The sequence below is a fragment of the Labeo rohita genome, chromosome 9, assembly GCF_022985175.1.
Source record: "Labeo rohita strain BAU-BD-2019 chromosome 9, IGBB_LRoh.1.0, whole genome shotgun sequence".
NCBI lineage: Eukaryota > Metazoa > Chordata > Actinopteri > Cypriniformes > Cyprinidae > Labeo > Labeo rohita.
The window spans coordinates 24,401,073-24,428,976 of NC_066877.1; the positions used below are offsets into that span (position 1 = coordinate 24,401,073).

General features: G+C 35.9%; 2 protein-coding genes across 3 annotated transcripts; both read left to right on the forward strand.

Annotated features, from left to right (window-relative positions):
* Window positions 1-537: 537 nt before the first annotated feature.
* sona (SON DNA and RNA binding protein a) lies at window positions 538-10,781 on the forward strand. Its single transcript, XM_051119361.1, has 8 exons — window positions 538-686; window positions 3,006-3,138; window positions 3,826-4,021; window positions 4,115-4,185; window positions 4,336-6,798; window positions 6,893-7,329; window positions 8,678-8,764; window positions 8,892-10,781. The coding sequence occupies exons 2-8, from the start codon at window positions 3,111-3,113 to the stop codon at window positions 8,892-8,894; spliced, it is 3,285 nt and encodes a 1,094-aa protein (XP_050975318.1). The 5' UTR covers window positions 538-686; window positions 3,006-3,110; the 3' UTR covers window positions 8,895-10,781.
* A 2,471-nt stretch (window positions 10,782-13,252) lies between these two features.
* rcan1a (regulator of calcineurin 1a) lies at window positions 13,253-27,904 on the forward strand. Of its 2 annotated transcripts, none has more exons than XM_051119366.1 (4): window positions 13,253-13,707; window positions 24,988-25,161; window positions 26,440-26,599; window positions 26,718-27,904. In XM_051119366.1, exons 1-4 carry the CDS (start codon window positions 13,585-13,587, stop codon window positions 26,891-26,893), a joined length of 633 nt encoding a protein of 210 aa, XP_050975323.1. In that variant the 5' UTR covers window positions 13,253-13,584; the 3' UTR covers window positions 26,894-27,904. The 2 variants fall into 2 exon arrangements, with proteins under 2 accessions (XP_050975323.1, XP_050975324.1); XM_051119367.1 differs by lacking the exon at window positions 13,253-13,707 and adding an exon at window positions 23,116-24,082.

Sequence of the window (27,904 nt, forward strand, 5' to 3'; positions counted from 1 at the left end):
TCTGGATCAGTGTTGTTTACATCTAGCGAAATGGTCTATTCTTTTATTATTCAAACTGTTGCTTTAATTATCTTTAACAAAACTGAAAATCATTAAGAAGACCTTTGTCTCAATATATACTCAAGAATTTTAGCAATTCTCATTTGCTACTTAAGTCTACAACATTTTTAGTCCTGTTGTGCATTACTACTTATTTTTCATGATAAACAACAACAACAAAAAACAAAACAAAAACAAGAATAACAATTAAGAATATTGCAAGACCATTTTGCCAGCAATGCCAATGCTAGAGGTTTAATTTGAAGGAAAAACAAAATCTATCTATCTATCTGTCTATCTATCTATCTATCTATCTATCTATCTATCTATCTATCTATCATATTTAACTTTTACATTAGCTTAAGCCCACAAACTTTTACATTAGCTTAAGCCCATATTTTACAACAGTACTGTAATTGTAGTCAAATTTCTAGGGAAGCGGTGAATGTGAATTCAGTAAGAAGACGCTAGATGCCGCTCTGTTCTCGTAGATACAACGACAGACGAGCGAAGAAGTCTCGGGATCCTGTTTCGTGTGTTTCTGGGATGTTGGCGGACTGACTGTGCTCTGAATGTCATGGCGACCAACAGCGAGCAACTTTCCCGAGGTTTCGTAACTGATATAAACCAACAAGTCCACAACATAGGTGAGTATATGTAGGTGGAATATTTTTCAAGAATAATGACGGCCTAATGCGACGGGAATGACCGAGCTGAAGGCTGTTATAACGCGGTTTGTTTGTTGCAAAGCCTGTTGCGAGTAAGATGCTAAGCTAATACAAGCTAACGAGTCTTTGTCCGCGTGATTTGTGAGAGGCTTATCCAGTCGTGTTTATAATAGGTTTTGTGCTTCCTACACCCACAATAATTTAACATCATCACAGCAAAATCGATTAATTATATTGTACCTGTAAATGAGCAGGCGGTGCAGTTGCAGAGCACGCGTGTAGAGTTAGCTTTTGTAGGATGCGCGTGTCGAGTTAGCCGCGCGGGAGCGCACCTCCATTCTGTCTTCTGAATGAAACTGCGTGCAAACAAACATGTTATGAAGTATTATAGGTGCTTATAATAACAGTAGGCATGTGTATGTTATAATGATAATAAAACGTTCACAAAACGATGTCCTCCATCCATGAGGTGCGTAAAACCAAAACAATTACACGAGTTGTCTTGTGCGCTCTCTTTACCTTGCTAGCCTTTTTTAACATAGCAATTATTTAACGCAGTAATATTCTTTATGTATATATTCCGTTTGTAAAAACCGCACTGACTTGTGTATTTATTTTGTCGGAAGTGCTGCTGTGTTACTGCGGGTTGTATGTTTACAACACGTTAATGTAACTATTTATTGATCATACACAATTTAAATGAATTTCTTATTGCGTCCAGATCGTTTGTGTGTATGTGTGTGTCTGTTGGAATATTTCAAATGTCCAACAGTAGACTTTTAACAGTAGTAGACGTTTGGAGCCAAACTGGTTACCATGGTAAGTTTTTGTTAGGGTTAGTGATTGGGTGTGGAACCAGATCCCACTTAAGTTTGCCATGATAACCATAGTTGTATACTATTTTTTTTTTTAAATCGTATACTTGCATGGGGCATATACGTTTAGCCACCATAGTCAAACAAACATAGATTAAAATGTTTTTAATTCTCCTTGTTTTTATAGTAAAATAACAGTAGTTGCTGTTATTTTGGGTGAAACTGTTTAAAAAATGGTGGTACCTAGAAATAAATTAGTGTAATGCTTAGGGGTAATATGTTTGAATGACTTCAAGTGATAAGAAGACCTTGAGTTGAAGGATACTTTTAATCAGTCCAGCTTACATGATCACTTCTGAAAGTAGGGAAACTCCAGTCATCTTTCTATAGAAGCTTAAGACAAGCTATGCCTATGATTTGAGACGCATTTTAGTTAGCCCCTAGAGTTGTAGCTACTATCCTAGTTGCACTAATTCAGTATCCTCCTGCAGTGTCATAAATTATAGCAAAAAAATTTCACTGGTTGAAAACCGGATTCACTTTTTTAATCATGTGAGAATCAAAAGTGATTTGCCAGGCTCATGTTATTATGCAACAGCTCTGCTGATTGAGTGCAAAGAAGCTCTATGTGCTCAGCCAAGTGGGTCAGATATTATGTAACAAGCCCATAAAACATATTTTAATGTTTTTATGTAAGTCGCATTATAAGTATTTTTTGTCGTTTCAGAGCTGAAAATTACGTTTTGTTTTTTTGCTGTAGTCATTCAGATTTGTACTTACAATATGTGACCCTGGACCACAAAACCAGTCATAAGGGTCAGTTTTTCCAAATTGAGATTGTGCTGAATAAATAAGCTTTCCATTGATGTATGGTTTGCTATAATAGACCAATATTTGGCCGAGATACAACTATTTGAAAATATGGAATTTGAGGGTGCAAAAAAAGTTCTTAGCAATGCATATTACTAATTAAAAATTAAGTTTTGATATATTTACAGTATGAATTTTTACAAAATATCTTATGGAACATGATCTTTACTTAATATCCTAATGATTTTTGCCATAAAACAAAAATCAATAATTTTGACCCATGCAATGTGTTTTTTTGGCTATTGCTACAAATAAACCCCAGCGACTTAAGACTGGTTTTGTGGTACAGGGTCACATATTTTCACTGGCTGCATGGCAAAATGAATTTTTTTTTAGCAATGTTTATATATGGCAAAATGTTTATTTTAATTTAAATGTATTTTACTAAAAATAATTTACTGTAAGACATTTGTTTTCAGCTCATTTAAACTGATGCTTCCAAGACTATCACAAATTGTTCTTGCAGAATCTCACTGCCTTGGTGACATAAAAAAAATAAAAATCAACAGTGAATCACAGAATCCTTCCACAGAAACCGTCCTTTTTTTTTAGGTGTTTTTTTGGTTGGTTTGTTGAATTTGTATATATTTATGTATTTGTTTTTTTATTTCAGAGTGAAAATTGGGGATCAACACATTTTGTGTCCAATTTACAGAGCAAAGACTACAGAAATAATCAAGAAAACTAAGATTGGGAATCAGTTAAACCAGTTTTTGAAATGGAGTGTGCAGTAAACACCGGTCCTGGTAATTTACAAAGTTTTAATACTTTATACTGCCAGAGTTTTTGCATTGTGCTTAAATCATGCACAGTGATTGTGGCTACATTTGCTTTCCATGTTATGATATATTCAGATATTTCCAGAAGCAACACATTATTAATTTATCTGACAGCTTGCTTCAGTATATAATTAACAACTTCCACATTTTTCTCACAAATAACATGATATTTCCAGTATATGTTTTCTCAGATAGCACATGTAGGTCTGTAAGATGTCTGTTAAAGATCACTTGATCTGGAAAGCACCTACTGTGTACAAACATCTGATAGACGTCTGTAAGATGTCAGTTTTAAATGCATTCTAAATCATGAACATCTTAAAGACATCTAATAGATGTCTATTTGACATCTGAAAGGAAACATCCTATAGGCGTATTGCAGACGAGCAACACTCGTCTTCCAGATGTGAATGCAGACATGAAATAGATGTCTCTGTGATATACGTGTGCTATCAGGTTTTAGATATAAGTGTGTTATTTGCGGTTCAAATGTTGTTGTTCAGTTATTGTTTTTAATTTTTAAGGTATAGTTATGTCTGCGTTATAATTATGTAGCTTTTTACTATAAGAACTGTTAGAAAAAACACTTCTTTAATACTGTAGTTTCCACATGCACATAAATATGTTTGTAAACATTGTATGTTGTCTCTACAGATGATGAGCCATCTGATGCTGCTGTTCCGTATGAAGCCATTACTGTAAAGGACGGGAGTGAGACCCCAAAAAAGAAAAACAAGAAACATAAGAAACACAAAAGTAAGAAGAAACGTAAGAAGCGTAAGGGTGAAAAGGAGAGTAGCTCTGAATCTGGAGTAGAGTCAGATGGCGATTCCCAAACAAGAACAACAAGGTGAGAGTTTTAGTTGCTTGGCAACGCTGAATGTGTTTTCCTTGATGCTTTTAGTTTCTTTTGAATTAATGCAAATATTTTTCTTTTTCACAGTGTGAAAAAAGATGGCTCATCTAACCCTGAGGCTGATGATCATGCGAATGCCACAAAAAACTGCACGGAAGGTATGTCCATGTTTTCTTGATTAACAGACAATCTTGCAAATTATTTTTATTATTATTATTATTATTATTATTATATATGTATGCAGAACTGTTGTAAATTTTAATCTGAAATTTAGCATCTGCAAAGTAAAAGTATATGTGTCTTTACAGACCTGAGTGATGTGGAAGCTGATGCCAAGGTTAAAAAGCAGAAACATCGTGTTGGGAAAAAGAAGAAAAAAAGAAGGCGGAAAGAGGAGGAAAAGCAGGAGAAAAAGTCTGCATCTCGCTCAAGATCAGCGAGTACCTCAGCATCAGGTTCAGAATCTGAACCAGAGTCCAAACAATCACAAAAACTGCAGGTGTCATCTTTAAAGTTAGAGAGGAATTCACCTATCACTGCAGCTAAATTTCCAAAAGACAAATTTAAAGATAGCACACCCCAATTGGAGGATAAAAAGAAAGAAATGATTTCTGATTACACTGAAGAAGAACATTTAAAATTAGGAGGGATCAGAAAGATGTCTCCTGAGACTGCACATGCAATAATTGCAGAGAGGGACATAAAAGTAGAAGCTGCTGGCGAACATGAAAGTTTTGGTAAAGCTCAGGAACTCCCTGATATTATCCCTAAGCAAGAGAATGTGCACAAAGAGCAAGTTTTGCAGAAAGACATCTCAAAGGAGGCGAATGGAAATCAGAAAGAGAAGAAAAAACAATCCCTCTCCAGGTCAAGGTCACGATCGCTTTCAGACACTAAAGGGAAAAAATCCAAACGCAGTCGCTCTAGAACTCCAAAGCAGTCATCTGGTAAATCAGGACGTCGTAATGACCGATCATCTTCAAGGGACAGGTCTGTGTCTGCCCCTGGTGGGAAGAATCGATCAAAACGAAGAAGCTCAAGGTCTCCATCAAGACGGTCACCCTCTAAAGTAACAAAGAAAACTGGACGCAGGTCAAGGTCGCTCTCTGGAAAAAGAGCACATCGCTCTGACTCAAGGTCACGCACAAGGACCAAAAGATCGAGGACTAGGTCTCCACGACGTCATCGCTCCAGATCTAGGTCAGCTGGAAGACCAAGACGTTCACGCTCAAGATCAAAACAGTCTGTTTCTCGGCGGAAGAATCGGCGCTCAAGATCACGGTCCAGATCAGTACGGAGAGGAAGACACTCGAGGTCCCGCTCTCGAAAGAGGACACCTGTTTCTCGGACGAGGCGGTCCAGGTCTAGATCTGTCAGAAGAACAAGGAGAACACGGTCAAGATCCATTGTGGTCCTAAGGCGATCTAGATCTCGCTTGAGAAGAAACAGAAGATCTAGATCAAGATCTGCTCGTAGAAGATCAGGTTCAAGAAGCCCAAGACGTCGAAGTAAGTCTCGGTCCCCTCAACGCTCCAGGCCTTCTGAGTCACGTTCTCCAGCAGCCCGCCAAAGAAGGTCAAAATCTAGGAGCCCTCATAGCACAAAATCAGAGTCAGTATCTCCTCAACGACGTAAAAGATCAAAGTCACGGGCATCTTCACATAATTCAAAGTCTGAATCCCCAAAATTAAGAAAAAGTAAAAAGCAAAAAAGTAAACGGTCAAGGTCAGTTTCTCAGAAATGCACATCAAGATCTATTTCTAGGGAGCGACAGTCATCAGATAGAAGTATATCCCCTACCAAGAGAGCACCCTCTAAATCTCCGACTGAAGAGGAAAAGTCCTTGAAGGATAAGAGTTCAGTAGAAACCTCAGAAACTAAACAGCAGGTTTTGGATGCTGTGGAGGAAAATTTAGAAGTTAAAGGGACAGCAGAGTCAAGTGGATGGAAACCAGTGTCTACTGAATGTACATTTGTGCAAAATCCATCAAATGAAGACATAACATCAGAATGTGACACACAAAGCAAAACAATCAAGGAGGAGCCTGAAAATCCCTCTGAATGTGAAGGAAGACCGAACCGATCCAGATCTTTGTCCTCAGAGCCAGTTCCTCAACATGGTACTGCAAGATCGGATGAAGATGATCGATCAGGGAGCTCACGATCACCTTCACCGAGTAAAGTAAAAGAATCAAAGTCCTCCAACAGAACGTCACCTGTTAGAAGAAAGCGATCCAGATCAGTTTCGTCCACGCAGAAAAGGCGATCCAAGTCGAAATCTGTTAGTGGCAAGAGGAGGTCAAAGTCCCCCGTAAGAAAACGCAAGTCCAGGTCTCCCTCACATAGCCGTAAAAGAAGGACGAAATCTCGGTCACCTGTTCGGAAGAGAAGATCACGATCGAGATCAACCAATCGAAGGGCAAAATCAAGATCGAAATCTCACACAAGAACAAAGCGCTCAAAATCAAAATCCCCCAAGCGGAAACGGTCAAAGTCGAGATCGCCAGCTCGAAAAAGAAGGTCCAAATCGCGTTCCCCTGCTAGAAAGAGAAGATCTCGTTCACGGTCAAGGGCTCGTCAGTCACGATCCAGAAGATCACGCTCTGTTTCACGTCGGAGGAGACCAGCATTTCGAGGACGATCTTTTGATAGACGAGATCGATGGAAACGTGAACCAAGCCATTCACCAATTTTGATTCTCCGTAAGAGGAGGTCCACCTCAAGATCTCGACGTAGTTCTAGCAAGACGCCACCACGTCTCACTGACCTAGGTAAATATGCTCTTGATTTGCTCCATGCTGGCTTGAAAATAATAGCATGAAATGACCATCTACATAACTTTCTTTTATTTCTCCCTCAACTCAGATAAAGATCAACTGTTGGAGATTGCGAAGGCTAATGCTGCTGCAATGTGTGCTAAAGCTGGAATGCCTATACCTGAAAGTCTCAAGCCGAAGGCTATTCTACAGTTACCTCTGCCAACCCCAGCTCCTGCCCCCTTGTCTTTGCCTCTGCCACTGCCTGTGCCCAATTTACCTATGAATCTGCCCATGGGTATACCAGGTATGCCTGCAATGCCAAACATGACAATGAATGCTGCCATGGCAAGTATGACTGCGGCGACAATGACTGCTGCTCTCTCAAACATGGGTGCCCTGGCCTCTATGCCCCCGATGCCCCCACTTCCTACCATTACCAACAAGCCCCCTTCAGCACCCACACCTAATCTGGCCAGTATTGAGGAAGTGAAGAGGAAAGTGGCTCAACAAGCTAACAGCATAAGCATCAAGGAGTTTACGGAGGTGAGATTTGTTTGTGAACTGCTATGCCAGTTGCTCAGTGAATCACAGATTATACACCACCACTCAAAAGTTTTTGAACAGTGAGATTTTAAATGTTTTTTAAAGAAGACCCTTCTGCTCACTAAGTCTGCATTTATTTGATCCAAAGTACAGCAAAAACAGTAAAATTTTGAAATATTTAAAATAACTCTTTTCTGTTTGAATATTTTAAAAAATTATTTATTCCTGTGATCAAATGTACATTTTCAGCATCATTACTTCAGTCTTCAGTGTCACATGATCCTTCAGAAATCATTCTAATATGCTAATCTGCTTTTCAAGAAACATTTATTATTATTATTATTATTATTATTATTATCAATATTTAAAACAGTTGAGTAAATTTTTGTCAGGATTCTTTAATGCATAGAAAGATCCACAGATCAGCATTTATCTGAAATAAAAAGCTTTTGTAAGATTATACACTATACCATTTAAAAGTTTGGAGTCAGTAGAATTTACATAATAATAAAACAATAAAACAATTAAACATAATAATAATAATAATAATAATAATAATGTTTTTGAGCAGCAAATCGGAATATTAGAATGATTTCTGAAGGATCATGTGACTGGAGTTATGGTGCTAAAAATTCAGTTTTTAAATCACATCAATTACATTTTTAAAATCTATTCGAATAGAAACAGTTACATAAAATACTAAATACTAAAAAAATTTCAAAATTTTACTGTTTTTGCTGTATTTTGGGTTAAATAAATGTAGGCTTTGTGAGCAGAAGAGATGTCTTTAAAAACATCTTAATGTTCAAAAACTTTTGACTAGTAGTGTATATACATATACTGGGTTCAGAAAGATGTTTTTTTTTTTTTTTTTTAATTAAACAAATTAATACCTTTTTATTCAACACAGATGCATTAAATTGATCAAAAGTGAGAGTAAAGACTTTCACAGTGTTGGAAAGATTTCAATTTCAAAATAAAGCTCTTCTTTTAAACTTTCTATTTATAAAATTTATTTATTTTATTTATAAAATCCTGAAATAGGTATGTTACTGTTTCCACAACAACATTAAGCAGTACAGCTGTTTTTAATATAAAAAGACTTCTTAAGCATCAAATCAGCATATTAGAATGAAAATTATAATTTAAAATATATCCAAAAAGAAAACAACTCTTTATTAATTTGTCACAATATTACTGTTTTACTGGATCAAATAAATGCAGTCTTGGTGAGCATAATAAACATTTTTAAAAGAGAAAAAAATACCTTACAGAGCACTGATTTAGCTATTTAAAACCAATCCTTTTATTATTAGTACTCAATTTTTTTTTCAAATCTTTTTTTTAGAAATGTAAACAGATTGCAGAGAGTAAGGAGGAGATGAGTATTGCACGGCCACATGTTTCAGATGACGACGACGATGATGAGACACGGGTGAGCGGATATCCTTAAATTTAGAGCAGCAAAACATTGTATGTGCAAGTGTTGAAACAAATGATTTGTGAAATATTGCTTTTGGCTGAAACTTTATTAATTTGCCTGTATTTACCTCTTTTTGCAGTAACCCACTGTACTTCTGCTGCATCTCGTATATAGTCCTCATGATGGACACCTGTGGCTCGCATTTGGGATAAAGGATGAACTCTACCAGAGGATTGCATCCGTCATGTAAATTAAGCTTTTGTTTGCTCACTGGAGAAGGACATTTGAGCATCTGGACACTTGAGCATCTGGACACTTGAAGCTACATTGATTTCAGTTCTTTAAATTGTCAGTTGTCGGAACAGCTGCAAGCTACAGGAACATTTTTTTACCGTAGACCACAAACTACCAGATTAGACCATTCAGTATGTCTAAAAGTGGAACAAAATTGGGTAAAGTGTAAAACAGACATACTACCTGCTCAGACTGACAGTGAAACATTTCACTGTCAGGCTTGGTTTTACCTTCATTACATATGGTGCCTCTTGATACCATGAAGAAGGACCTCTGGTAGATTTAACTCAAATTTATAGGTGTACCTAAAGGAAAAAACAACAGATTGTGGAGTGCAGTTTAGATCACAAGTCAGGTCTGTTGGTACACACTTTCAGAACTTTCTGTTAACATACAGACATGATCATTTTAGGAGTATTTTTTTTTCAAGTCTTTTAAAATTCAAGAAGTGTTAATCACTTGTTTAAATACATTGGTGAAGAAAATTGTTTTTGTTCGTTAACACTTTTTTGTGGACTTTTAAAGCAAATTAAATGTTGGGGTTCAGAGTTGTGGTTGTACTTGAGTGCTATACTTAACAGATGATGTTTGCATTGATGTGCATTGTAAGGGTTCTGACCACAGATTTTCTTTTAGTTACATCGGTTAAACCTTGCTGTGCTGCTTGCTGGTAACTGACGTTGTGGTCTGGCTTTATCTAAAAAACATTAACAGAGAATGACACTCATTGATGAGAGAGGTTTTCTTTTCTCATTTTTAGTCTATCATATAGTGCATCCTTGTAAATGACAGACCATGATGCAGTTGTGTGGTATACAATGCTGTTTTATCTTTGTGACTGAAATATTTGACCCAGCATAGCTGCAGGGTGGGATGCTGTATTTTCAGGAGTGAGAACATGTCACCCATCACCAATCTAGATAAGGGGTGATTCAAATGCATATGATTTGCATAAGATTATTGTTTAGACACGTACTGTAAGATGTACTGTATATTGTGTAGGTGTGCATTTTGTCAGTTTTTTTACCTCTCCCCTCCACTGTGTTCTATGGTGGAGACCACTTTACCAATTTGTCTAAAATGTGATGGCACAGCTCCTACTAATTCACTTAAAAATATTTAACTCTTAAGATCAACATATAAATATTAATGGTTAAAGAATAGGTTCAACAGGAAGGGATGTTTGACACTACATTAGCTGTAGATTTGGCACTGTATTGTTGTCCAAAATTCTGTCCAGAATTTCTTTACACTTCATTGGATTAATAACACATTTCAAACTGGAACTTTAAAGCATTGTGAATTATAATATTTCGTTCTGCCGTTATCATTCATTTCAAAGGACAGTTCATTCAAAAATGAAAATTCTGTTGTCATTTATTCACACTGATGTTGTTCCAAACCTGTATGACTCCCTTACTGCAGTACACAAAAGATTTAGAAGACCTGGATCAACATGAGGATGAGTAAATGACAGAATTGTCATTTTTGAACTATCCCTGTAATAAAAAAAAAAAACTGTTGGTATTAAAGTATGGCCATGTTGAAGTCTCCTCAAGGATAGTATGAAAAAGTTCTTCTGCATCTAAGGTACAAGCCCACATTCCTTGATTAAATGTGAAACATCCTCAGTTTTGACAAAGCATTTTTATCCTTTCCATCACATTGTGAAACATAATGGCACACACTTTGTATATAACGCAACTTCAGATATTAAAGGAAACAATCTAAGTGACTTTTGTAATTGTGTTTTCATTGCTAACCAATTATATTGGTAATGCATTTGTCAATTATTAATTCTTTATCATTGTGTCTGATTTAATCTGGTTTCATTTTATATATATATATATATATATATATATATACAGTAGGTACGGAAACTATTCAGACTCCCTTAAATTTTTCACTCTGTTATATTGCAGCCATTTTCTAAAATCATCACTAAAATCAAGTTCATTTTTTTTCCTCATTAATGTACACACAGCACCCCATATTGACAGAAAGACACAGAATTGTTGACATTTTTGCAGATTTATTAAAAAAGAAAAACTGAAATATCACATGGTCCTAAGTATTCAGACCCTTTGCGGTGACACTCATATATTTAACTCAATTGCTGTCCATTTCTTCTGATCATCCTTGAGATGGTTCTACACCTTCATTTGAGTCCAGCTGTGTTTGATTATACTGACTGGACTTGATTAGGAAAGCCACACACCTGTCTATATAAGACCTTACAGCTCACAGTGCATGTCAGAGCAAATGAGAATCATGAGGTCAAAGGATCTGCCTGAAGATCTCAGAGACAGAATTGTGGCAAGGCACAGATCTGGCCAAGGTTACAAAAAAATTTCTGCTGCACTTAAGGTTCCTAAGAGCACAGTGGCCTCCATAATCCTTAAATGGAAGACGTTTGGGACGACCAGAACCCTTCCTAGAGCTGGCCGTCCGGCCAAACTGAGCTGTCTGGGGAGAAGAGCCCAAAGATCACTGTGGCTGAGCTCCAGAGATGCAGTCGGGAGATGGGAGAAAGTTGTAGAAAGTCAACCATCACTGCAGCCCTCCACCAGTCGGGGCTTTATGGCAGAGTGGCCCGACGGAAGCCTCTCCGCATGGAGTTTGCTAAAAAAACACCTGAAGGACTCCAAGATGGTGAGAAATAAGATTCTCTGGTCTGATGAGACCAAGATAGAACTTTTTGGCCTTAATTCTAAGCGGTATGTGTGGAGAAAACCAGGCACTGCTCATCACCTGTCCAATACAGTCCCAACAGTGAAGCATGGTGGTGGCAGCATCATGCTGTGGGGGTGTTTTTCAGCTGCAGGGACAGGACGACTGGTTGCAATCGAGGGAAAGATAAATGCGGCCAAGTACAGGGATATCCTGGACGAAAACCGTCTCCAGAGTGCTCAGGACCTCAGACTGGGCCGAAGGTTTACCTTCCAACAAGACAATGACCCTAAGCACACAGCTAAAATAACGAAGGACTGGCTTCACAACAACTCCGTGACTGTTCTTGAATGGCCCAGCCAGAGCCCTGACTTAAACCCAATTGAGCATCTCTGGAGAGACCTAAAAATGGCTGTCCACCAACGTTTACCATCCAACCTGACAGAACTGGAGAGGATCCCCAAATCCAGGAGTGAAAAACTTGTTGCATCTTTCCCAAAAGACTCATGGCTGTATTAGATCAGGGTGCTTCTACTAAATACTGAGCAAAGGGTCTGAATACTTAGGACCATGTGATATTTCAGTTTTTCTTTTTTAATAAATCTGCAAAAATGTCCACAATTCTGTGTTTTTCTGTCAATATGGGGTGCTGTGTGTACATTAATGAGGAAAAAAAATGAACTTAAATGATTTTAGCAAATGGCTGCAATATAACAAAGAGTGAAAAATTTAAGGGGGTCTGAATACTTTCCGTACCCACTGTATATATATAAAAATTATAGTAGAATTCATACATCATTTAACAGTTTGTTTTCTTTGTGATGTCACAGAACATATACCAGTAATTAACAACATGTTATCAGTAAGGACAGGATATATTTCGACACTAGTAAACTCTTTTCAGATACAGTAAATGTGAAGTCAATATTATATAAAACATTTCATCAAATGTTAATATGTCATTTTTTATATAACGTTATACTGAGAAAAGACAGGGAGGTCATTTAGGTTGACTAACCTGTAAAAGTATGAGTCCAACACAGTAAAGTTTAAAAGTAGTGTTATGACCTAATACATATCTACTTCTCAGTACACACAAATTAATAAATAAAATATCACATGATCGCAACATTTGATAAGAAACGTTAATTCCTACATCTGTAAATTGCTTTGCAATCTGTTTAGAAAGGCCCGACTAAAGTTAACCCCCATGGCAGAAATAGTTTAGTATTTTCTGCCCTTCTAGTCCTAGAATTTACTGGATTTAAAAGATTACACATTTTAGCCTACAAATGTCTTCAAAAAGACAAAAACGTCCTGATATTTTAGTTTTACGCTGAGAAGTCTGAGAAGACTAGGAAACCTAGCATTAGCCATTCAGTCTTGTGCAATATATAAGTAAAGTAAACAATAATTAGCTAATAAGTCCCTCGCTCCGTGCTGTAAATAATAGTTTTCATGCAACTTGTTTCTAAATACTGTCAATTTCAGGGATGTCTTACCGCCCTCTGCTGGAATTATTAAATATGTCGAAAAAGGAAACGGGAAGTTGTCTAGTGCGTACGTCGATTACTGCTTTCCGCAAATAAAGGGTTGAATCGAGGTTACGTATTATTATAATACTTAAATTATAGTACTTAAAGGACAAACACCGCGTTTACAGTTAAAAAGGGCAACTGAACACGTCAATGCCAATATATAAGTCGGTTCCCAAAGTGAGTCGTTTAAGCGTAACGTTACTGACATTTTCATACAGGATAAACAGATAGCTTAGCTTGTAACGCCATATGCTTAACACTTGTTTAGTGGGAATTAAACTTATTTTACGACCTGGACAGTAGTTCCCTTTCTGTTCCTATATTTACATTATGGAGCAGTCGAATTATGAGGACAGTGAGGCCACCGTGGACGTGCATTTTACCGACTTGACTGATTCACTGGTGGCCTGGAAAGTTCCTGTGGATGTTTTTGCCATTGAAAACCCTTTAAGAGTGAGTAATATGGAATTCACACTCCTGTACACCTCTCGAGAATCTTATTTAGGCCTGACATTAATGTGTGCCTCGGATATACAGATTAAAGATGCATTTAAGGACTGCATATTCATATAATATTAAAACAACTTTAATATGTAGGAAAGTCTTGAATAACAAATATATGTTAAAGATCACCAGCACATTTTTTAAACTAAATGTCTCACAAAAAAAAAAAAATAAAAAAAAAAACGTTTGACACTTTTGTCAATCATAATCAGTTTATGATTCTGAAAAAAACTATTTGGAATCTTTCTTTTTAAGCATAGTGGACATATCCATATTTAATGTTATGAATTACACATAAATAGTTTTAACAGCATCGTTTCTTAGTTTGACATCGTGTTATCGAATGCAAAAAAACATGCATATTGATATTAAGGGATCATGTTTGTTGCAGATTTGTTGGATGCACATTCATGCTGTGAATGTGTCATTCCACTTTGTTCAGTCGAGGCTTTGTTGCATTAGGATCTGTTGACAGTGAGCTCATGGAACCAGAGATACATTGCTTTGTGACATGGGACTTTATACTGCATAATCTTCACAGTAATCTTATTTAATGGGCCGTAAGCAGATATGATCTCCTCACCCCCCCCAGTTATATGATGCAAGCATCAAATTAGATGATTCGGCATTTGTGCATGTCTGTAACTTGGAAAAGACTGGCTTTTTCATTGGTATAAAGTGTCACAACTAGTAAACTTTTAGGCTTTTGGAATATTTATGGTAATTTGGATGATTTGGGTCAGCGGTGTGACTTGAGTTTCCCTGACAGCTGTTGTGTTCCTCATTGTAAAAAAGGAAAACGGGAACCTGCGGAAATAACATTCTCATTGTAAAAGTTTGAGTCAGTCCAGAATTTTTGTGAGGTTTTGTTCCACATCATTTATCAAAACTAAACATTTAAAACATTTAGCTTAACACACTCTTTGTCCTGAAAGCGTAGCCTACATACTTCCTCCATAATTTGTTTAATGTCAGTTTATGATGTATTGAAGGTAGTAGCCGTGCTTTCAGGAAATGGAGACTTATTATGTACCCGCTACATCCCTCGAGTTTAGGTCTTAAATATTGGAGTGCCTTGCAAGTCAAGTAGCTGAGTAAATAAACAGAGCAATAAATAACAAAGCATATTGCACTCATCTGTTTACCATTTTTCTACAAGACGATTATGACATTGTAGTGGTGAATAGGTGTGTTTGTCTTGGCTGAAGAAATTTTCCACTTGACGTCACCTTTGTTGAGCTGTTACACAAATCCTGGCTATCAGACAGCCTTAAGTCAAGTTGTAGACATTGTTATTATAATGTAGAGCAATGACTTGTTTCTACTGCCCTTTTCTATATAGTTCAACTCAGAGATTGATGTACCACAGTGACGCACGGCAGGTTTTGTCAGTTTGTCTCTTGATAAATGAGCATTTGTTAATGAGGTTTTGGGACGTAATACTCAATAAAGCAAGCACTTATATTCAAACACTAAAAGTTGTCTATAGCCAAGTAGGTTATTTTTTGAGCTTAAGCAACAGATTTCTGGTGTGTGCAGTTTTCCAAATAGGACGGAAACCTTGAGTTAAATGGAAATGGGATGAGAGCATAATAGTGATAGGAAAATAGTCTGCTGTTGAGAATGGAGAAAATGGAAAATCTGTTTCATTGTGTTTTGCAATGTGGAAACAGGAAGCAAGTTCTAGGACACGTATTACAATGCGGATGCAAATATGATTGGAGAAGAAGGTCATGTAACCACCATAGACAGACAAAGGAAGGGTCAGCCTCCTAAATTCAATTAGAGGTCATTCAGTAATAGATTTTCTTACTACTTTTTAGTAGATTCTTAAACGTAGTGGTTCTCTCTATTCTTGAACACTTTTGTATTCTTGTAAAGGAGCCATGTATGGAACTGATGTAAAAATATGATATATGTACACTTGACTGCATATCAATTAAATTCTCATTTATTTACCCACCAGTTGTTTCAAACCTCTATGAGTTTCTAAGGCTAGGTATCGTTCAAAAAATTTCGTTATCGATTACGATACAATACCTTGACTGAACGATACTTTTCTCAATACCAATTTTATGAAATTCGTTTTAACAAGATTACGTTACACATTACCTCAAAACACTTTTATGCTTTCAGCTTGTCAACATTTACAAACTCAAAGACTCCTGTGCCACTGCACATAGGAGCAAAAAGCAAAATAGAACAAAATGTACCTAACACAATAAATCAGTGATCAGTTGTTTTAATAAAGCTCAAATAGTTTACAGTTTCCACACCTTTTAGGCTATGTTCACACTAGGGATGCAACAATACAGTTAGTCCACAGTTCAATACGTACCTCGGTTTTTAACCACGGTTTTCGGTTCGGTTCGGTTCTGATATCTTGCCACTTCAGTGTGGGTTTTTTTGCAACAAATTAACAAAATACTCCCATAAACCTCTGTACACTAGAAAAAGCGTGGTTTAGTATATGTCTGCTTAATTTTTCTTTTGAGAGAGGTATTATTTTTTCGATTTTTACGCAAAATAGGATGGGTTTCATTCATACTGGACACCAGAGGGTGCCCTCGTGCAAAAAAAACACATATGAGTCAAAGTAGCAGCACTGATTACGTTCCGTTCCAGCTTCTCTAATATGGATAAAAGCATTGCTATTGCTGTAACTGATTAAAAACAAGATATATCGTTAAACGTTTTGAATGACGAAATGTAAGGACAATATACACTGCAATAATATACGGCTTATCTGTGTTCATCAAGCCATCTGGGGTATTTTCATAAGCCATTGCTAATCGACATACATAGAATATGAGTATAGATTGTATTGTCTGCCTCATTCTGTGATAAGAATCTACATCAGGTCACACAAGGAAGTTATTTCAAACACTCGACTGATGTTGTGAATTAAAAACAAGTTATAATGTTTTTTATAACTTTTGTTGGACAACAGGTTTAGAAAGGCTTATTATTGCATGTCATTCGTGTGTTGCTTTTTCAAATATAAGCGGGGAAGCGTTTCCTCATTTCAGCACGTGAAATCGCGGGCACACATACAGCAAATTCCGAGAGAAATAAAACAAGGAAGTTATTTAAATGCAAAACCGAAAAACCACAATTCACAAGCATGTATTGAACCGTTGATGTCGTACCGAATGGTTCGATATTATATTGAGTATTGTGGCATCCCTAGTTCACACTAGTGATTTTTCATTTTAAAACGTGTAGCTCAGACAGAATCATACTTTTTATTCATTTTCCACTAGGGCTACAATGAATCCTCAATTATATTTGAGTATTTGATTTTAAAAAATCCTTGATTGCATTTTGCCCGTGTCGATTAATCAGCGAAAATACTGGGAGTGGCGCTTTCCACATATTAAACCCATTTAAAAATTAGCATAAAGCATAATGCATAATGCTAGAATTCACAAACGCTACGATTCAGTTAAATATATGCAATGCAGGTTTAATATATGCACTTTAATTATTTACATGCGTGTAGGTTACATAAGTGCATCAGAGCGGCTCCGTTCGCAGTAAATGCTGATACACTGTTATCATTTACATGTCTGGATGTTTTATTTATATAGACATTTACATGTCTGTTGTTTATAATGCATTATGTATTTTAACCATTTTGTTCAGTAAAACCATATGTCTATATATCTATTTTTATTACTACAAAAAATTAATTTAATTTAAAAATTAAGTATAATTATCCGATTACTCGATTAATCACCAAAATAATCACCAGATTACTGGATTACCAAAAGAATCGTTAGTGACAGTCCTGTTTTTCACTAATTTACTGATGAGCATTAGCTGCTTCCTGTCTGTGTTTTCTCTTCCACGATCACTGTTCTGACTCAGAGGAAGCTTGTCATCAGAACGCATTGTCCGGATTATTCAGACACTCAATTAATCGTCAGAATAATCGACAGATTACTCGATCACCAAAAGAATCGTTAGTGACAGCCCTATTTTCCACTAATTTACAGATGAGCATTAGCTGCTTCCTGCCTGTGTTTTCTTTCCCACAATCACTGTTCTGAACTCGGAGGAAGCTCATTCACTGCTCATATGTCAGTCGTATTATTCGTTCAGAACTCGTCTTGTCTCCGATGACAGCGTTCATTACACTTCTGCGTTCAGTTCTATACAAAAAATGCAAAAAAAGAAAACACTTCTATGGATGAAACATAAGGCTAATAAACACGATTATGACAGTATATGATTTGTATGTGATTTTCATAAGATTCTGCTTATTTTCATAACAACACACAAAGTTTACATGAAAAATGCTAAGCAGGTGTAGTGATTAGCTTGATATAAAAGGCTAGAAATAACATATTTCAACAACATTAGATGGCCAAAACACACATTAGATTGCAATCAGAAGTTATTACAAACACTCAGTGGTGGTTTAAAGTGAGTTTTGGGTAAATTGTCTTATGAAGCATGATGCTACAGTCTCCGTAAATGGTCACGTTTAACAAGCGTTTTTAGTCGTGTAGTTCAGACGGAGATCTTTTCTAAAACGCAGTGGAAATGTCAGTATGGACGAGGATAGTTTTCAGTTTAAAATGCATTTTTAAAATGAAAACGCACTAGTGTAAACATAGCCTTACATCTATGGGAGTTTAAACGCTTACTACAGCCTAATGTATAGGCAACATCTCTGGGCATAACTAACGTAAACAAATGTTTTTTCTTCATGGCTCACTAGAGCCAATCATCAGCACTTGATTTAGACACATCAAGCATGGTGTATGCTTATTGGCTTACTGGTGTTGATGAGATTAACCCCTTAGACATCGAAATTTGGTACCGAACAACAAAACATTTATCAAGGCACTTTGGTCGGTACCTAAAAAGTCCATACCCAGCCCTACTGAACACAAAAGAAGATATTTTAAAGAATGTGACTAATCAAACAGTTTCTGGTCCTCATGGACCATAAGATATTTAAATAAATGTCTATTGTTTTTTTTCTCCATACAGTGGTTACGACAGCATAAATAATGACAGCATTTTCATTTTTATATATTTCATATTTAACTGTGGTAAGTCACTTAGGGTTGTGCCGATAGACGATAATATCGTGTATCGACGATAGTCAGAGATATCGCCTGTTGCTGATGCCTTTGACGATAGCAAGACTATTATTATTATTATCTGTCAAAAATAGACTGAGCGTCTAAGTTTAGTGATGCAGTGCAGAGAGACGCTTCTGGGATGCTTCAGAAACTTGACGCAAGGTGGCTGGTATAAAATAGGGCACAGTAACTCGTTTTGGGGGAAACGCTCCCCCTTTGCGCGCAGACGTGTGCAGTGTAAATAAGGGGTAAGAAATGTATTCATCATACAGTGATGTAACTATTGTATTCACTTATGGTACTATTAAAATGCATAAACTCGCGCTAGGCTAGTCAGTGATGATGTTCTTTGATAAAGTAAATGTTCTTTGCTCGTTTTCTGTAGCTGCTTTTTGAATAACTAAGGAAATGTAAGCATTAGTAACTTATAGTGTTTCTATTAAATTGTTATCATGTTAAACACAAATTAAGTCATATTGAAAACAATAGGCTGCTCTTAGCCTTATGCTGGTGTTGGTTTATTTGCCGGCAGTGAAACTAAGTAAATAGTTAAATAAATTAGCACGATATGATATCGTGTATCAGCGATCTCACAGGCTGACGATAGGACGATATGAAAATTGAGAATATGGCCCAACACTAAAACCACTCAAAAACTTTAATTGGCTGCATGTTTTTACACACAAGTTCCACTGGAACACACAGTTTCTTTGTGCATTTTCAGCAGTTCTTTGCTCATATTTTGACGTGGCTGTTTTTTTTTTTAACCTCCACGATTGTGATCTCTGCCCAAGTAAACAATCATAATGTTAAAACTTGTCATTGTGGTGTCATCTACCACCCTCAGTTCTTTGAACTGGCCTATTTACAGTGGCAAAGTTGTAAACAAACTATTGCAAAACATGCAGTTTTGTGATCCACCTGGAGCATGCTACTTTTCCTCTGTTTACGCTGTTTTTAACCCAAGATAATGACAGTTTAACATTGTGTGAGGTCTAAAGTCTTAAAGCAGCAGGCAAAATTTTCTCTCTTGTCACATTTGCTATACTCTTGGCTTATGATACAAATTTTGTTCAAACTTTTGTGTAGTTTAGACAATTGTAAACTTGAAATGCGCTTGCAAATAATATAAATTATAAGCCTAATATTCAAGGCTTTATTAAATGTATTCATTCAGGCATTACATTTAATGTTTGCTGCCTTAATAGTTGATTTAGTTTCACTAATATCTTTTTCTGGAATGTTTTCCACTGTTTTCACCGTCTGATTTTTCTGGAAGCAATAAATGTGTCAAAATGTGTTTTTTTTGAGGGGTTATTCATAGTCAGCTGCTTGTCTCATGATGAAGGAATCCACATTGGTTGCTACTTTCTGTGGAAAGTCTGGAAGGAGTTTTGACACTTGCTGTATGCGACATGGGCCCTCGAGCAGTCATAAACTCAGCTGGGTGTCTAGTCAGTGGAAAATGTAAGCTGTTCTCTTAAAAGTGTCAGATGAAATGACATTCCCTGAGCAAACCCATTCTGATATCATAACCACAGCCAGGGTCTTATAAACAAAACACTGACTCATTTAGAAACTTCGGTGCTTCAAAACATGAAGTGTGCCATTTAAGTGGACAAGTGGGTGATATCAGCCTGTAGAAAGTTATGCTCATGGTTACTGAAAACTTGATATGGAGCCAAGTCCTGACCTTAACCTCAGGTCAGTTTTGGATATTATTATCTTGCACTCTGTACTTTGTACCATGACCTATTTTCCACCTTTACACATATTTCTAGATGATGACCTCGTTTGCTGTTAAATTGACAGCGAACCTTTTATTTTCCATTACGTTGATGGCAGATGATAAATTAATTTGCCATTACACTGACAGAAAATAATTGCTTCATTTACCCTTACATTGGGGTTAGATAAGAATTTAATTTGCCATTTGACTAAATAATGATTAAGTTCCCTGATACTTTGACATAATAATTTTATCCATCATTACATGACAGCAGAAAATGTCATTTTCAAGTATTTCCTTTACCAATACATGGGTGCTAAACATATAAATTTAATTTCCTTTACACTGACACTAAATTGTGTCAGTAAGTTACAGTAAATCAAGTTAAGATGTTTGATTGTCCTTTTATTTGTTGGACGTTAAATAAAAATCTAAATTTGTCATAACAGTGACAACAACAACATGATTTCTCATTGTTTTGACAGATATAGCATATATTTTTGGCTTCCAGCTATTTAAAGATAATGCATTTATCTCAACATTTACTGTTTGTGTTGTATGCTTCTGATCACAACGGAATGTTTTTGTTTGCATAATAATACCTGTCGCTTTCCACCCGTACTGAAGCATACACAAAATACAGCAACAAAACTGTCTCACAATGCTGATCTGTTTACCATTTTCCACCCATCCTTCCTCTTTGTTATAATTTGGTTTCATGTTTTGTTTTTTTTTTTTTTTGTTTTTTTTTTTCATTCCCTAATGAGAGGACTTGTTCCACTGGAACTGCATTCTGAGCTTTTGGACTAAAACATCTGCACATATGACTGACAGATGCTTATGGCTAGTGTAGACATCTCTCTGCTTATCTTAAACAGGAAAGCTTTTACCAGATAGAGAGGGGAAAGTTTAAGTGAAAGGCATGCAGAGAATTTCTAGTATGTATGTTCACTTTAAGGTTTTATTTAATTGAAGAAAATAGGTAGATAAAAGAAATCTACCTATGAGTTTGTTTTGTCCCGGTTAGTAATATTCATTTGGAAAGTAGTGTTTTATACTCACAAAGGCTGCAATTTTTGAATCAGAAATACAGTAAAGACAGTAATATAGTGAGATTCATATTTCATTTTTTTTTTTTTTTTGTGAAACTGTCTTTTTTTTTCAATTCTTTGATGAATAGAAAGTTCAAAAGAACAGCATGGACCACAAAACCAGTCGTGAAGGTAAATTTTGTTAGGATAAGGCAATATTTGGCAGAGATACAACTATTTGACAATCTGGAATCTGAGGGTGCAAAAAAATAAATATTGAGAAAATCACCTTAAAATTGTCCAAATGAAGTTCTTAGCAATGCATATTACTAATTAAAAATTAAGTTTTGATGTTTTTACATGGGGTCCTACGAAATCTGTTTTATTTTTTCCAAAATCATTTTTTTCCATTTTAATTTTTCTGGATTCAGTTTTTTTTCCGTTTTAATTTTTCTAGACTCCTATTTAATGGTTAAATTAAATTATATTAATCAAAAAGCATGTCCAATTAATTAAAAACTTAAACAATTTAACATCTGTTTATTAAAAGTTTAACAAAAATGGCATGTTTAGGGCCCTATGAAATGTTTTATTTTTGCCCACTTTATGTTTTATTGTTACCAAATTCTGTGTTCTAGCATGTCTAATTATTTGAATGCATAAAAACAAGTTTCATTTATTCTTACAATAGCCTTGTGAAATGTATATTTTTCTCAGAAATTGTGTGTTGTGTATTTGCATTTTAATATAAAATGAAATGCAGGAATAAAGCATTAATTTAATTTATTTTTTAATGAATGAAAATTAAACATTTGTACATTTTTGGCAAATAAAGGGGGTTTACTATTACAATTAAAACATTGAAGAAATATATGATTATTCCTTAAAAATAAGGTTTTAATAATTTACAAATATACCCGTGCTACTTAAGCAGGTTTTGTGGTCCGAGGTAACATTTATTAATATTAATATACTTTTTTGTAACTGTGTAAAAATTATTAACTGTAACTTTTGAGCAATTTAATACATCCTTGCTAAATAAAAGTCTTGATTTATAAAATAAATAAATAAAATCAAATCTTACTAACCCCAAATAGGGTAAATAAATAAAATCTGTGTACATTTTTTCCACATTTTTTTTTTTTCATTGTTTTATTATACACTTTTGTATTGCAGTCATCATTAACTGGTTTTGCTTCAGGTTTAGTAGTGTTATCAAGCCTCTAAATAAATAAAGAATTTAAAAAAAGTCTGTAAATGTTTCAAATGCCACACAGATGATGACAGATGATGTGTTTACCTTTATAGAAAAATTACAGTTAATCTCTGCATCAGCTGCACCGTTGTCAGTTTCAGTATTTGGTAACAGTTTTGTGTACACAGGAGAGTGAGAGAATATCGATAGTGTTTGTATTGCTCGCAAGACTCTGAGAAAATAGTGTCATGCAGACGTGTTCAAAATAAGCCTGACATGTGATAACTGAATGATAGAAAAAGAAAAGCTGCTCTTCAATAATAACGGCACAAATCCACTGTCCCAGGAGTCAGACAGGAGAAAACGAGGGGAATTAACACCCATGGAAAGTATGCTGCGGGGAGCGCTTGATAACACAGCTGCCCTTCTGCCCAGCTCAGCTGATTTAGATTTTCCATCACGATGGGAGGGGCAGCATGAAAGAGATATACAGTGAGTCGTGAGATGAGCGATACAGATCATTGTTTTACCACAGTGCGTGTCCTGAAATGGTATGACTGAATTGAGCAGAGATTGGCCGAACTGGATCTGAGCTGCATGGAAAGCAGTGGCACATAGTTTCCAAGACTTGCACTCTCAGGGTGTGTGTGAGTCTGTGATTAGTCAGCACAGCCATTCGTTTCAGTTCAGAATGGGAAAGTGGGGTGGAGCCTGCTAGCAGAGTCACCCCTCCCCTGCAGTGGGCGGAGCCTGCTGTTGTGCAGCTGAGAGGGGCCTTTATATAAAAGGAGACGGATGAGTGAGCTGCAGTCTTACAGAGCTTTCAAGACGTTTGATCTGTAGTGCGGGAGCACAGACTATTCTAGAAGATTCTCTCTCTCAAGAAAACAGCGTCACGTGACCGCAGTGCAAGAACGCAAGGGGGTTTATTTTCTCTGCGCTGCTCAGTTTGACCCATTTCCTTTGTGAAAACACTCTAGGCTCTCTGCTGGACTGAGGCTGTCTGAAAAGGACAGGAAGAAAGGCAGAAGCGAAGAGGGTGATTTTGAAGCATTTGTTTCCTGAAGCAGGGTTCATTCGTGTCCTCACGCTGGGGAAGGCAAAACGGACGCGTCTCAGCCCCTCCTGCCCTTTACATTCTCTAACCTCTCAAGTCCTCCGGAAGATCCGTCAGCGGGCTTCAGTCATGCACCTGAAAACCATGAAGTGTAACCCTTTCTGCCTTATCGCCTCCTTGGAGGATCCGGATATGTTTAACAGACCTGAGCAGAGGGTAAGGCTTCATTGACATATGGTGCCTTACAATATCAAAATAGCATTATGCTTTAAATAAATGCTGGAATAATTAAGTCAATCTGCTAGAATGGCATTAATCAGAATGAATGACAAAACGGATGATAGCAATCTCGTCTTTACTGATGCTGACTTAATTTGTGCTTTCTGTGTGGCTTGTGGTTGGCTAAATGACCTACTTATGCATGATTTATGTATTTAGCTAATGATCTAGTTGGTTGGTTGTGGTGGTAGTGGTTAGGACATGGAAAAAATGCTGTGGGAACATTTAATGAGCATTTGGCTGGACAATTTGGGGGTTTTGTATCTGACGTAAGCTATTACGCACACAACACCTATGCACAATAAGAATAACCCTGGATTTGCGGATCGTACTCTATTAAATCTCTTCATAGCTTGAAATGGTCCATCAGGACTCTCTCTGTCAGGTCCGTCTGCGTGTTCGCAGCGTGCAGTAAGTCTCTGTTACCGTGGAAACCAATATCTTGCCGCGCACTGACAGACGTGGTCATTTTTAGGATGTGTATTAGATTAGTACTGTGTGCGTCAGTACGGTTTAATATAGAAGCGTTTACTGAATATCAATCTGGCAGCATCCCCAAAAACAAGCTAAATGGATTCGGCACTATAATGTCTTAGAGCACAGGCTCGCCACAGGGTGGTGGGTAATCTTGTGGTTTAGGCTTAAGGCTGGTTAGAAAGGCTGTCAGTCTGGCTCTGAGCCTAAATGGGGGCACACTTAACACTTGAACTCAGATTGCTCCACAGGAAATGTTTATTTGTGTGCTCCTGAGTCACATGCAAAATGTTCACTTCTTCGTTTTTGTTTCCACGAAGATGGAAAGTCAAATGGATTCATGCGTGATGTTTTCCTCTCATCCACAGGCAAGTTTTGAGGATCTGTTCCGTGCCTTTGACCGAAATGTCACCTTCCAGTTCTTTAAGAGTTTCCGTCGGGTGAGAATTAACTTCACCAATGCTCTCGCAGCTGCAGAGGCAAGAGCAAAACTGCACAAAAGTGACTTTAACGGCAGGGAGGTGCGACTCTATTTTGCCCAGGTATGTCAACTTAAATGAGCCCATATGAACAATAATACAGTAAATTTATTGTCATTATATATGTATTTTTTTCTTTTATTATTAGAATTTTTTTTTTAATCTTTGCTGTTTTTTTTATATATATAGAAAATAATTATTATTTTTATAAACATTATTAAATAATATTTTTATTCATTTTATTATTATAATTATTTTATTTATTCTCATTACAATTCTCATTTCATTTTTCTCAATACAATTATTTTTTCAGTATTAAAAAAACATTTTGTTATTATAATATATAGATGAAAATAATATTTTATCATTATTTTCATTTGTATATTATAATTTTATTTTTTTAGTATTTCTGTGTTTCATACATATATAGATTTTATAAAATTACTGTTACTTTTCATATATATATATGAAAATTATTTTTTTTATTATTAGAATTTTTTCTTTTGTTTTTTTATAGATAAATATGAAAAATTAGGATTATTGTTTTATTAACATTGTTAAATAATATATTTTTATACATAATATTATAATTATTTTATTTTTTAGTATTACTGTTTCTTCTTTCTTTTTTTCCTTTTGTATAAAATAATTGTATTTTTCATATTTATTTATATATATATATATATATATATATATATGAATATGAATATATATGAATATGAATATATATATATATATATATATATATATATATATGTATGTATATGTATGAAAATTGATACAATTATTTGATTATCATTGTTCTTTTTTTATTTTATTATAATTGTTTATCATTTGTTTTTTTATAGATAGACAGATATGAAAAATAATACAAATTATTTTATTATCATTGTTAATACATTTTTTTTATTTTATTATTATAATTATTTTATTTTTTTTCCTTTCTTTTTAAATCATCTGTCAAATGTATGTAATAATGGCCACTAAACAGAATTTATTTTTTATTATTATTTTTTGTAATGACCAACTGACTGTATATTTTACCAACTGACTGTAATAGCATTATTATTATATACTATACTATACTATATGTACTATTATTATTTCAAAAGATTCTATATTGATTATGATGTGCAAATCGTGGCATTTTGCACTCAATTGTGTAGTCATTGCTAAGCTCTAATGTCTTTCCATTTTTGCATCATAGTTTATTTTGCAGTAATGACCAACTGTGACTACCATTATTCTTTAGTCATTACTGTTTATTTCATCACACCTACTTTCCGATTATCACCCAAAAAAATAAAAATCTTCTATTTTTCCACCTTGTCTTCTTTCTAGTCTGTGCACATTGGCAGTCCACACCTGGAACCTCCTAAACCAGACAAGCAGTTCCTCCTGTCCCCTCCTCCATCACCTCCTGTTGGTTGGGAGCAATCAAAGGACGCCACACCTGTCATTAACTATGACCTTTTGTGTGCCATCGCCAGACTAGGGCCAGGTATGAAACACGTTTCTAAATGTAATTCTTTTTCTGAATGTTCCATTCTTAAAAAAAAGGTCAGTGCATAAATTATTCATTTAATTTGACCTAATAATACCTTCTCTCTGTTTAACAGGTGAAAAGTATGAACTCCAACCAGGAACTCCCACCACTCCCAGCGTGGTTGTTCACGTTTGCGAAAACGATCAAGAAAGCTCAGGAAACGAGGAGGATATGGATGGAGGCAGACGTCCACGTCCAAAAATCGTCCAGACCCGTAGACCAGAATACACTCCCTCAGTCATGCAGTGAGCTTAGCGAAGCTCTCATTGTGCCATAATCTTTGCTTTAGTATCACAGGACCCTCTGGGGGGATCTGCCGTGGCATGCAGTTGCTCCTCCAGACCACTAGAGGATGCCTTAAGACAGAACCTCGGCCCTGTGGAGAGAGACATAATGTCCTCCATCTCACAGGGCAAAGGGGTTCATTGCATGCATTCGATGGTAGAGTGACTCATTTTTCCGCAGGCTGGGGGCTTTCAAAAGTGCTTTCATTGGTAACTGTGGCCATGGAGAACATGAGTCTCCTATTGTGTAGTGTTTTTTGTATTTTGGGAAGCATGTTGAATCCCAGTCAGTGGGTGTGATAATATTAGTTTATTTCGTTTTAGTTTAGCTTGATATTTTCAGGCTCTTATTTAAGTCATATTTGTGCAAGATTACTGGAACTTAAACTAGAGTAAATGCTGAATATGAAGTAAATATTTTTGTCATAAAATTTGGGGGGTTATTTTTCCCATTCATATGGCAATTGTACGTCTCGTTGCACCATGTGCCTCAGCATGTTCCTAAATTACATGATTAATAACGATTAAGTGCGTTCGTATAATGTTTTCTTTTCTAGATGTAAGCAGTAAGGCGAGTTATACGAGAGTCCACTGTTTTAACGTTTTTAAAAAAACTGACTTTTTAAAAAAAAGACTCTTAAACGCCCAAAGTAGTTCTTTATCTGTTAGGATGTACTGAATGGCATGGTCCTCAATTTCATGCACTCGAGTCATTTGTAGGACCATAACACTGTAATTAGTTTTGATGGAAGACTGTTACACTCTTTACCAAGATGAACACCAATTGATTTTATTACATTGAGCTTAATAATGTATTTCTGATGCCTTTTACTGTTTGTTATGTCTGTATATAATGGTATTTGCTGTTTTTTACTTGGTTTTGAAGATGTTTCTGATCTGGCAGTGGCTTGGGTGTTCGTCCTGTCATACATAAATAACAGCCATAACATGTCATTAAAATGTTTTTTTCTTCAAA

What these genes read in the sequence shown, in the direction of transcription:
- sona (XM_051119361.1), top strand. Translation starts at nt 3,111, where the DNA reads ATGGAGTGTGCAGTAAACACCGGTCCTG. An exon ending in CACAAAAAACTGCACGGAAG is followed by an intron (nt 4,186 to 4,335) that starts GTATGTCCATGT and finishes GTGTCTTTACAG; the next exon opens with ACCTGAGTGATGTGGAAGCT. An exon ending in GCATCAAGGAGTTTACGGAG is followed by an intron (nt 7,330 to 8,677) that starts GTGAGATTTGTT and finishes TCTTTTTTTTAG; the next exon opens with AAATGTAAACAGATTGCAGA.
- rcan1a (XM_051119366.1), top strand. Translation starts at nt 13,585, where the DNA reads ATGGAGCAGTCGAATTATGAGGACAGTGAGGCCACCGTGGACGTGCAT. An exon ending in CCATTGAAAACCCTTTAAGA is followed by an intron (nt 13,708 to 24,987) that starts GTGAGTAATATG and finishes TCTCATCCACAG; the next exon opens with GCAAGTTTTGAGGATCTGTT. An exon ending in TGCGACTCTATTTTGCCCAG is followed by an intron (nt 25,162 to 26,439) that starts GTATGTCAACTT and finishes TCTTCTTTCTAG; the next exon opens with TCTGTGCACATTGGCAGTCC.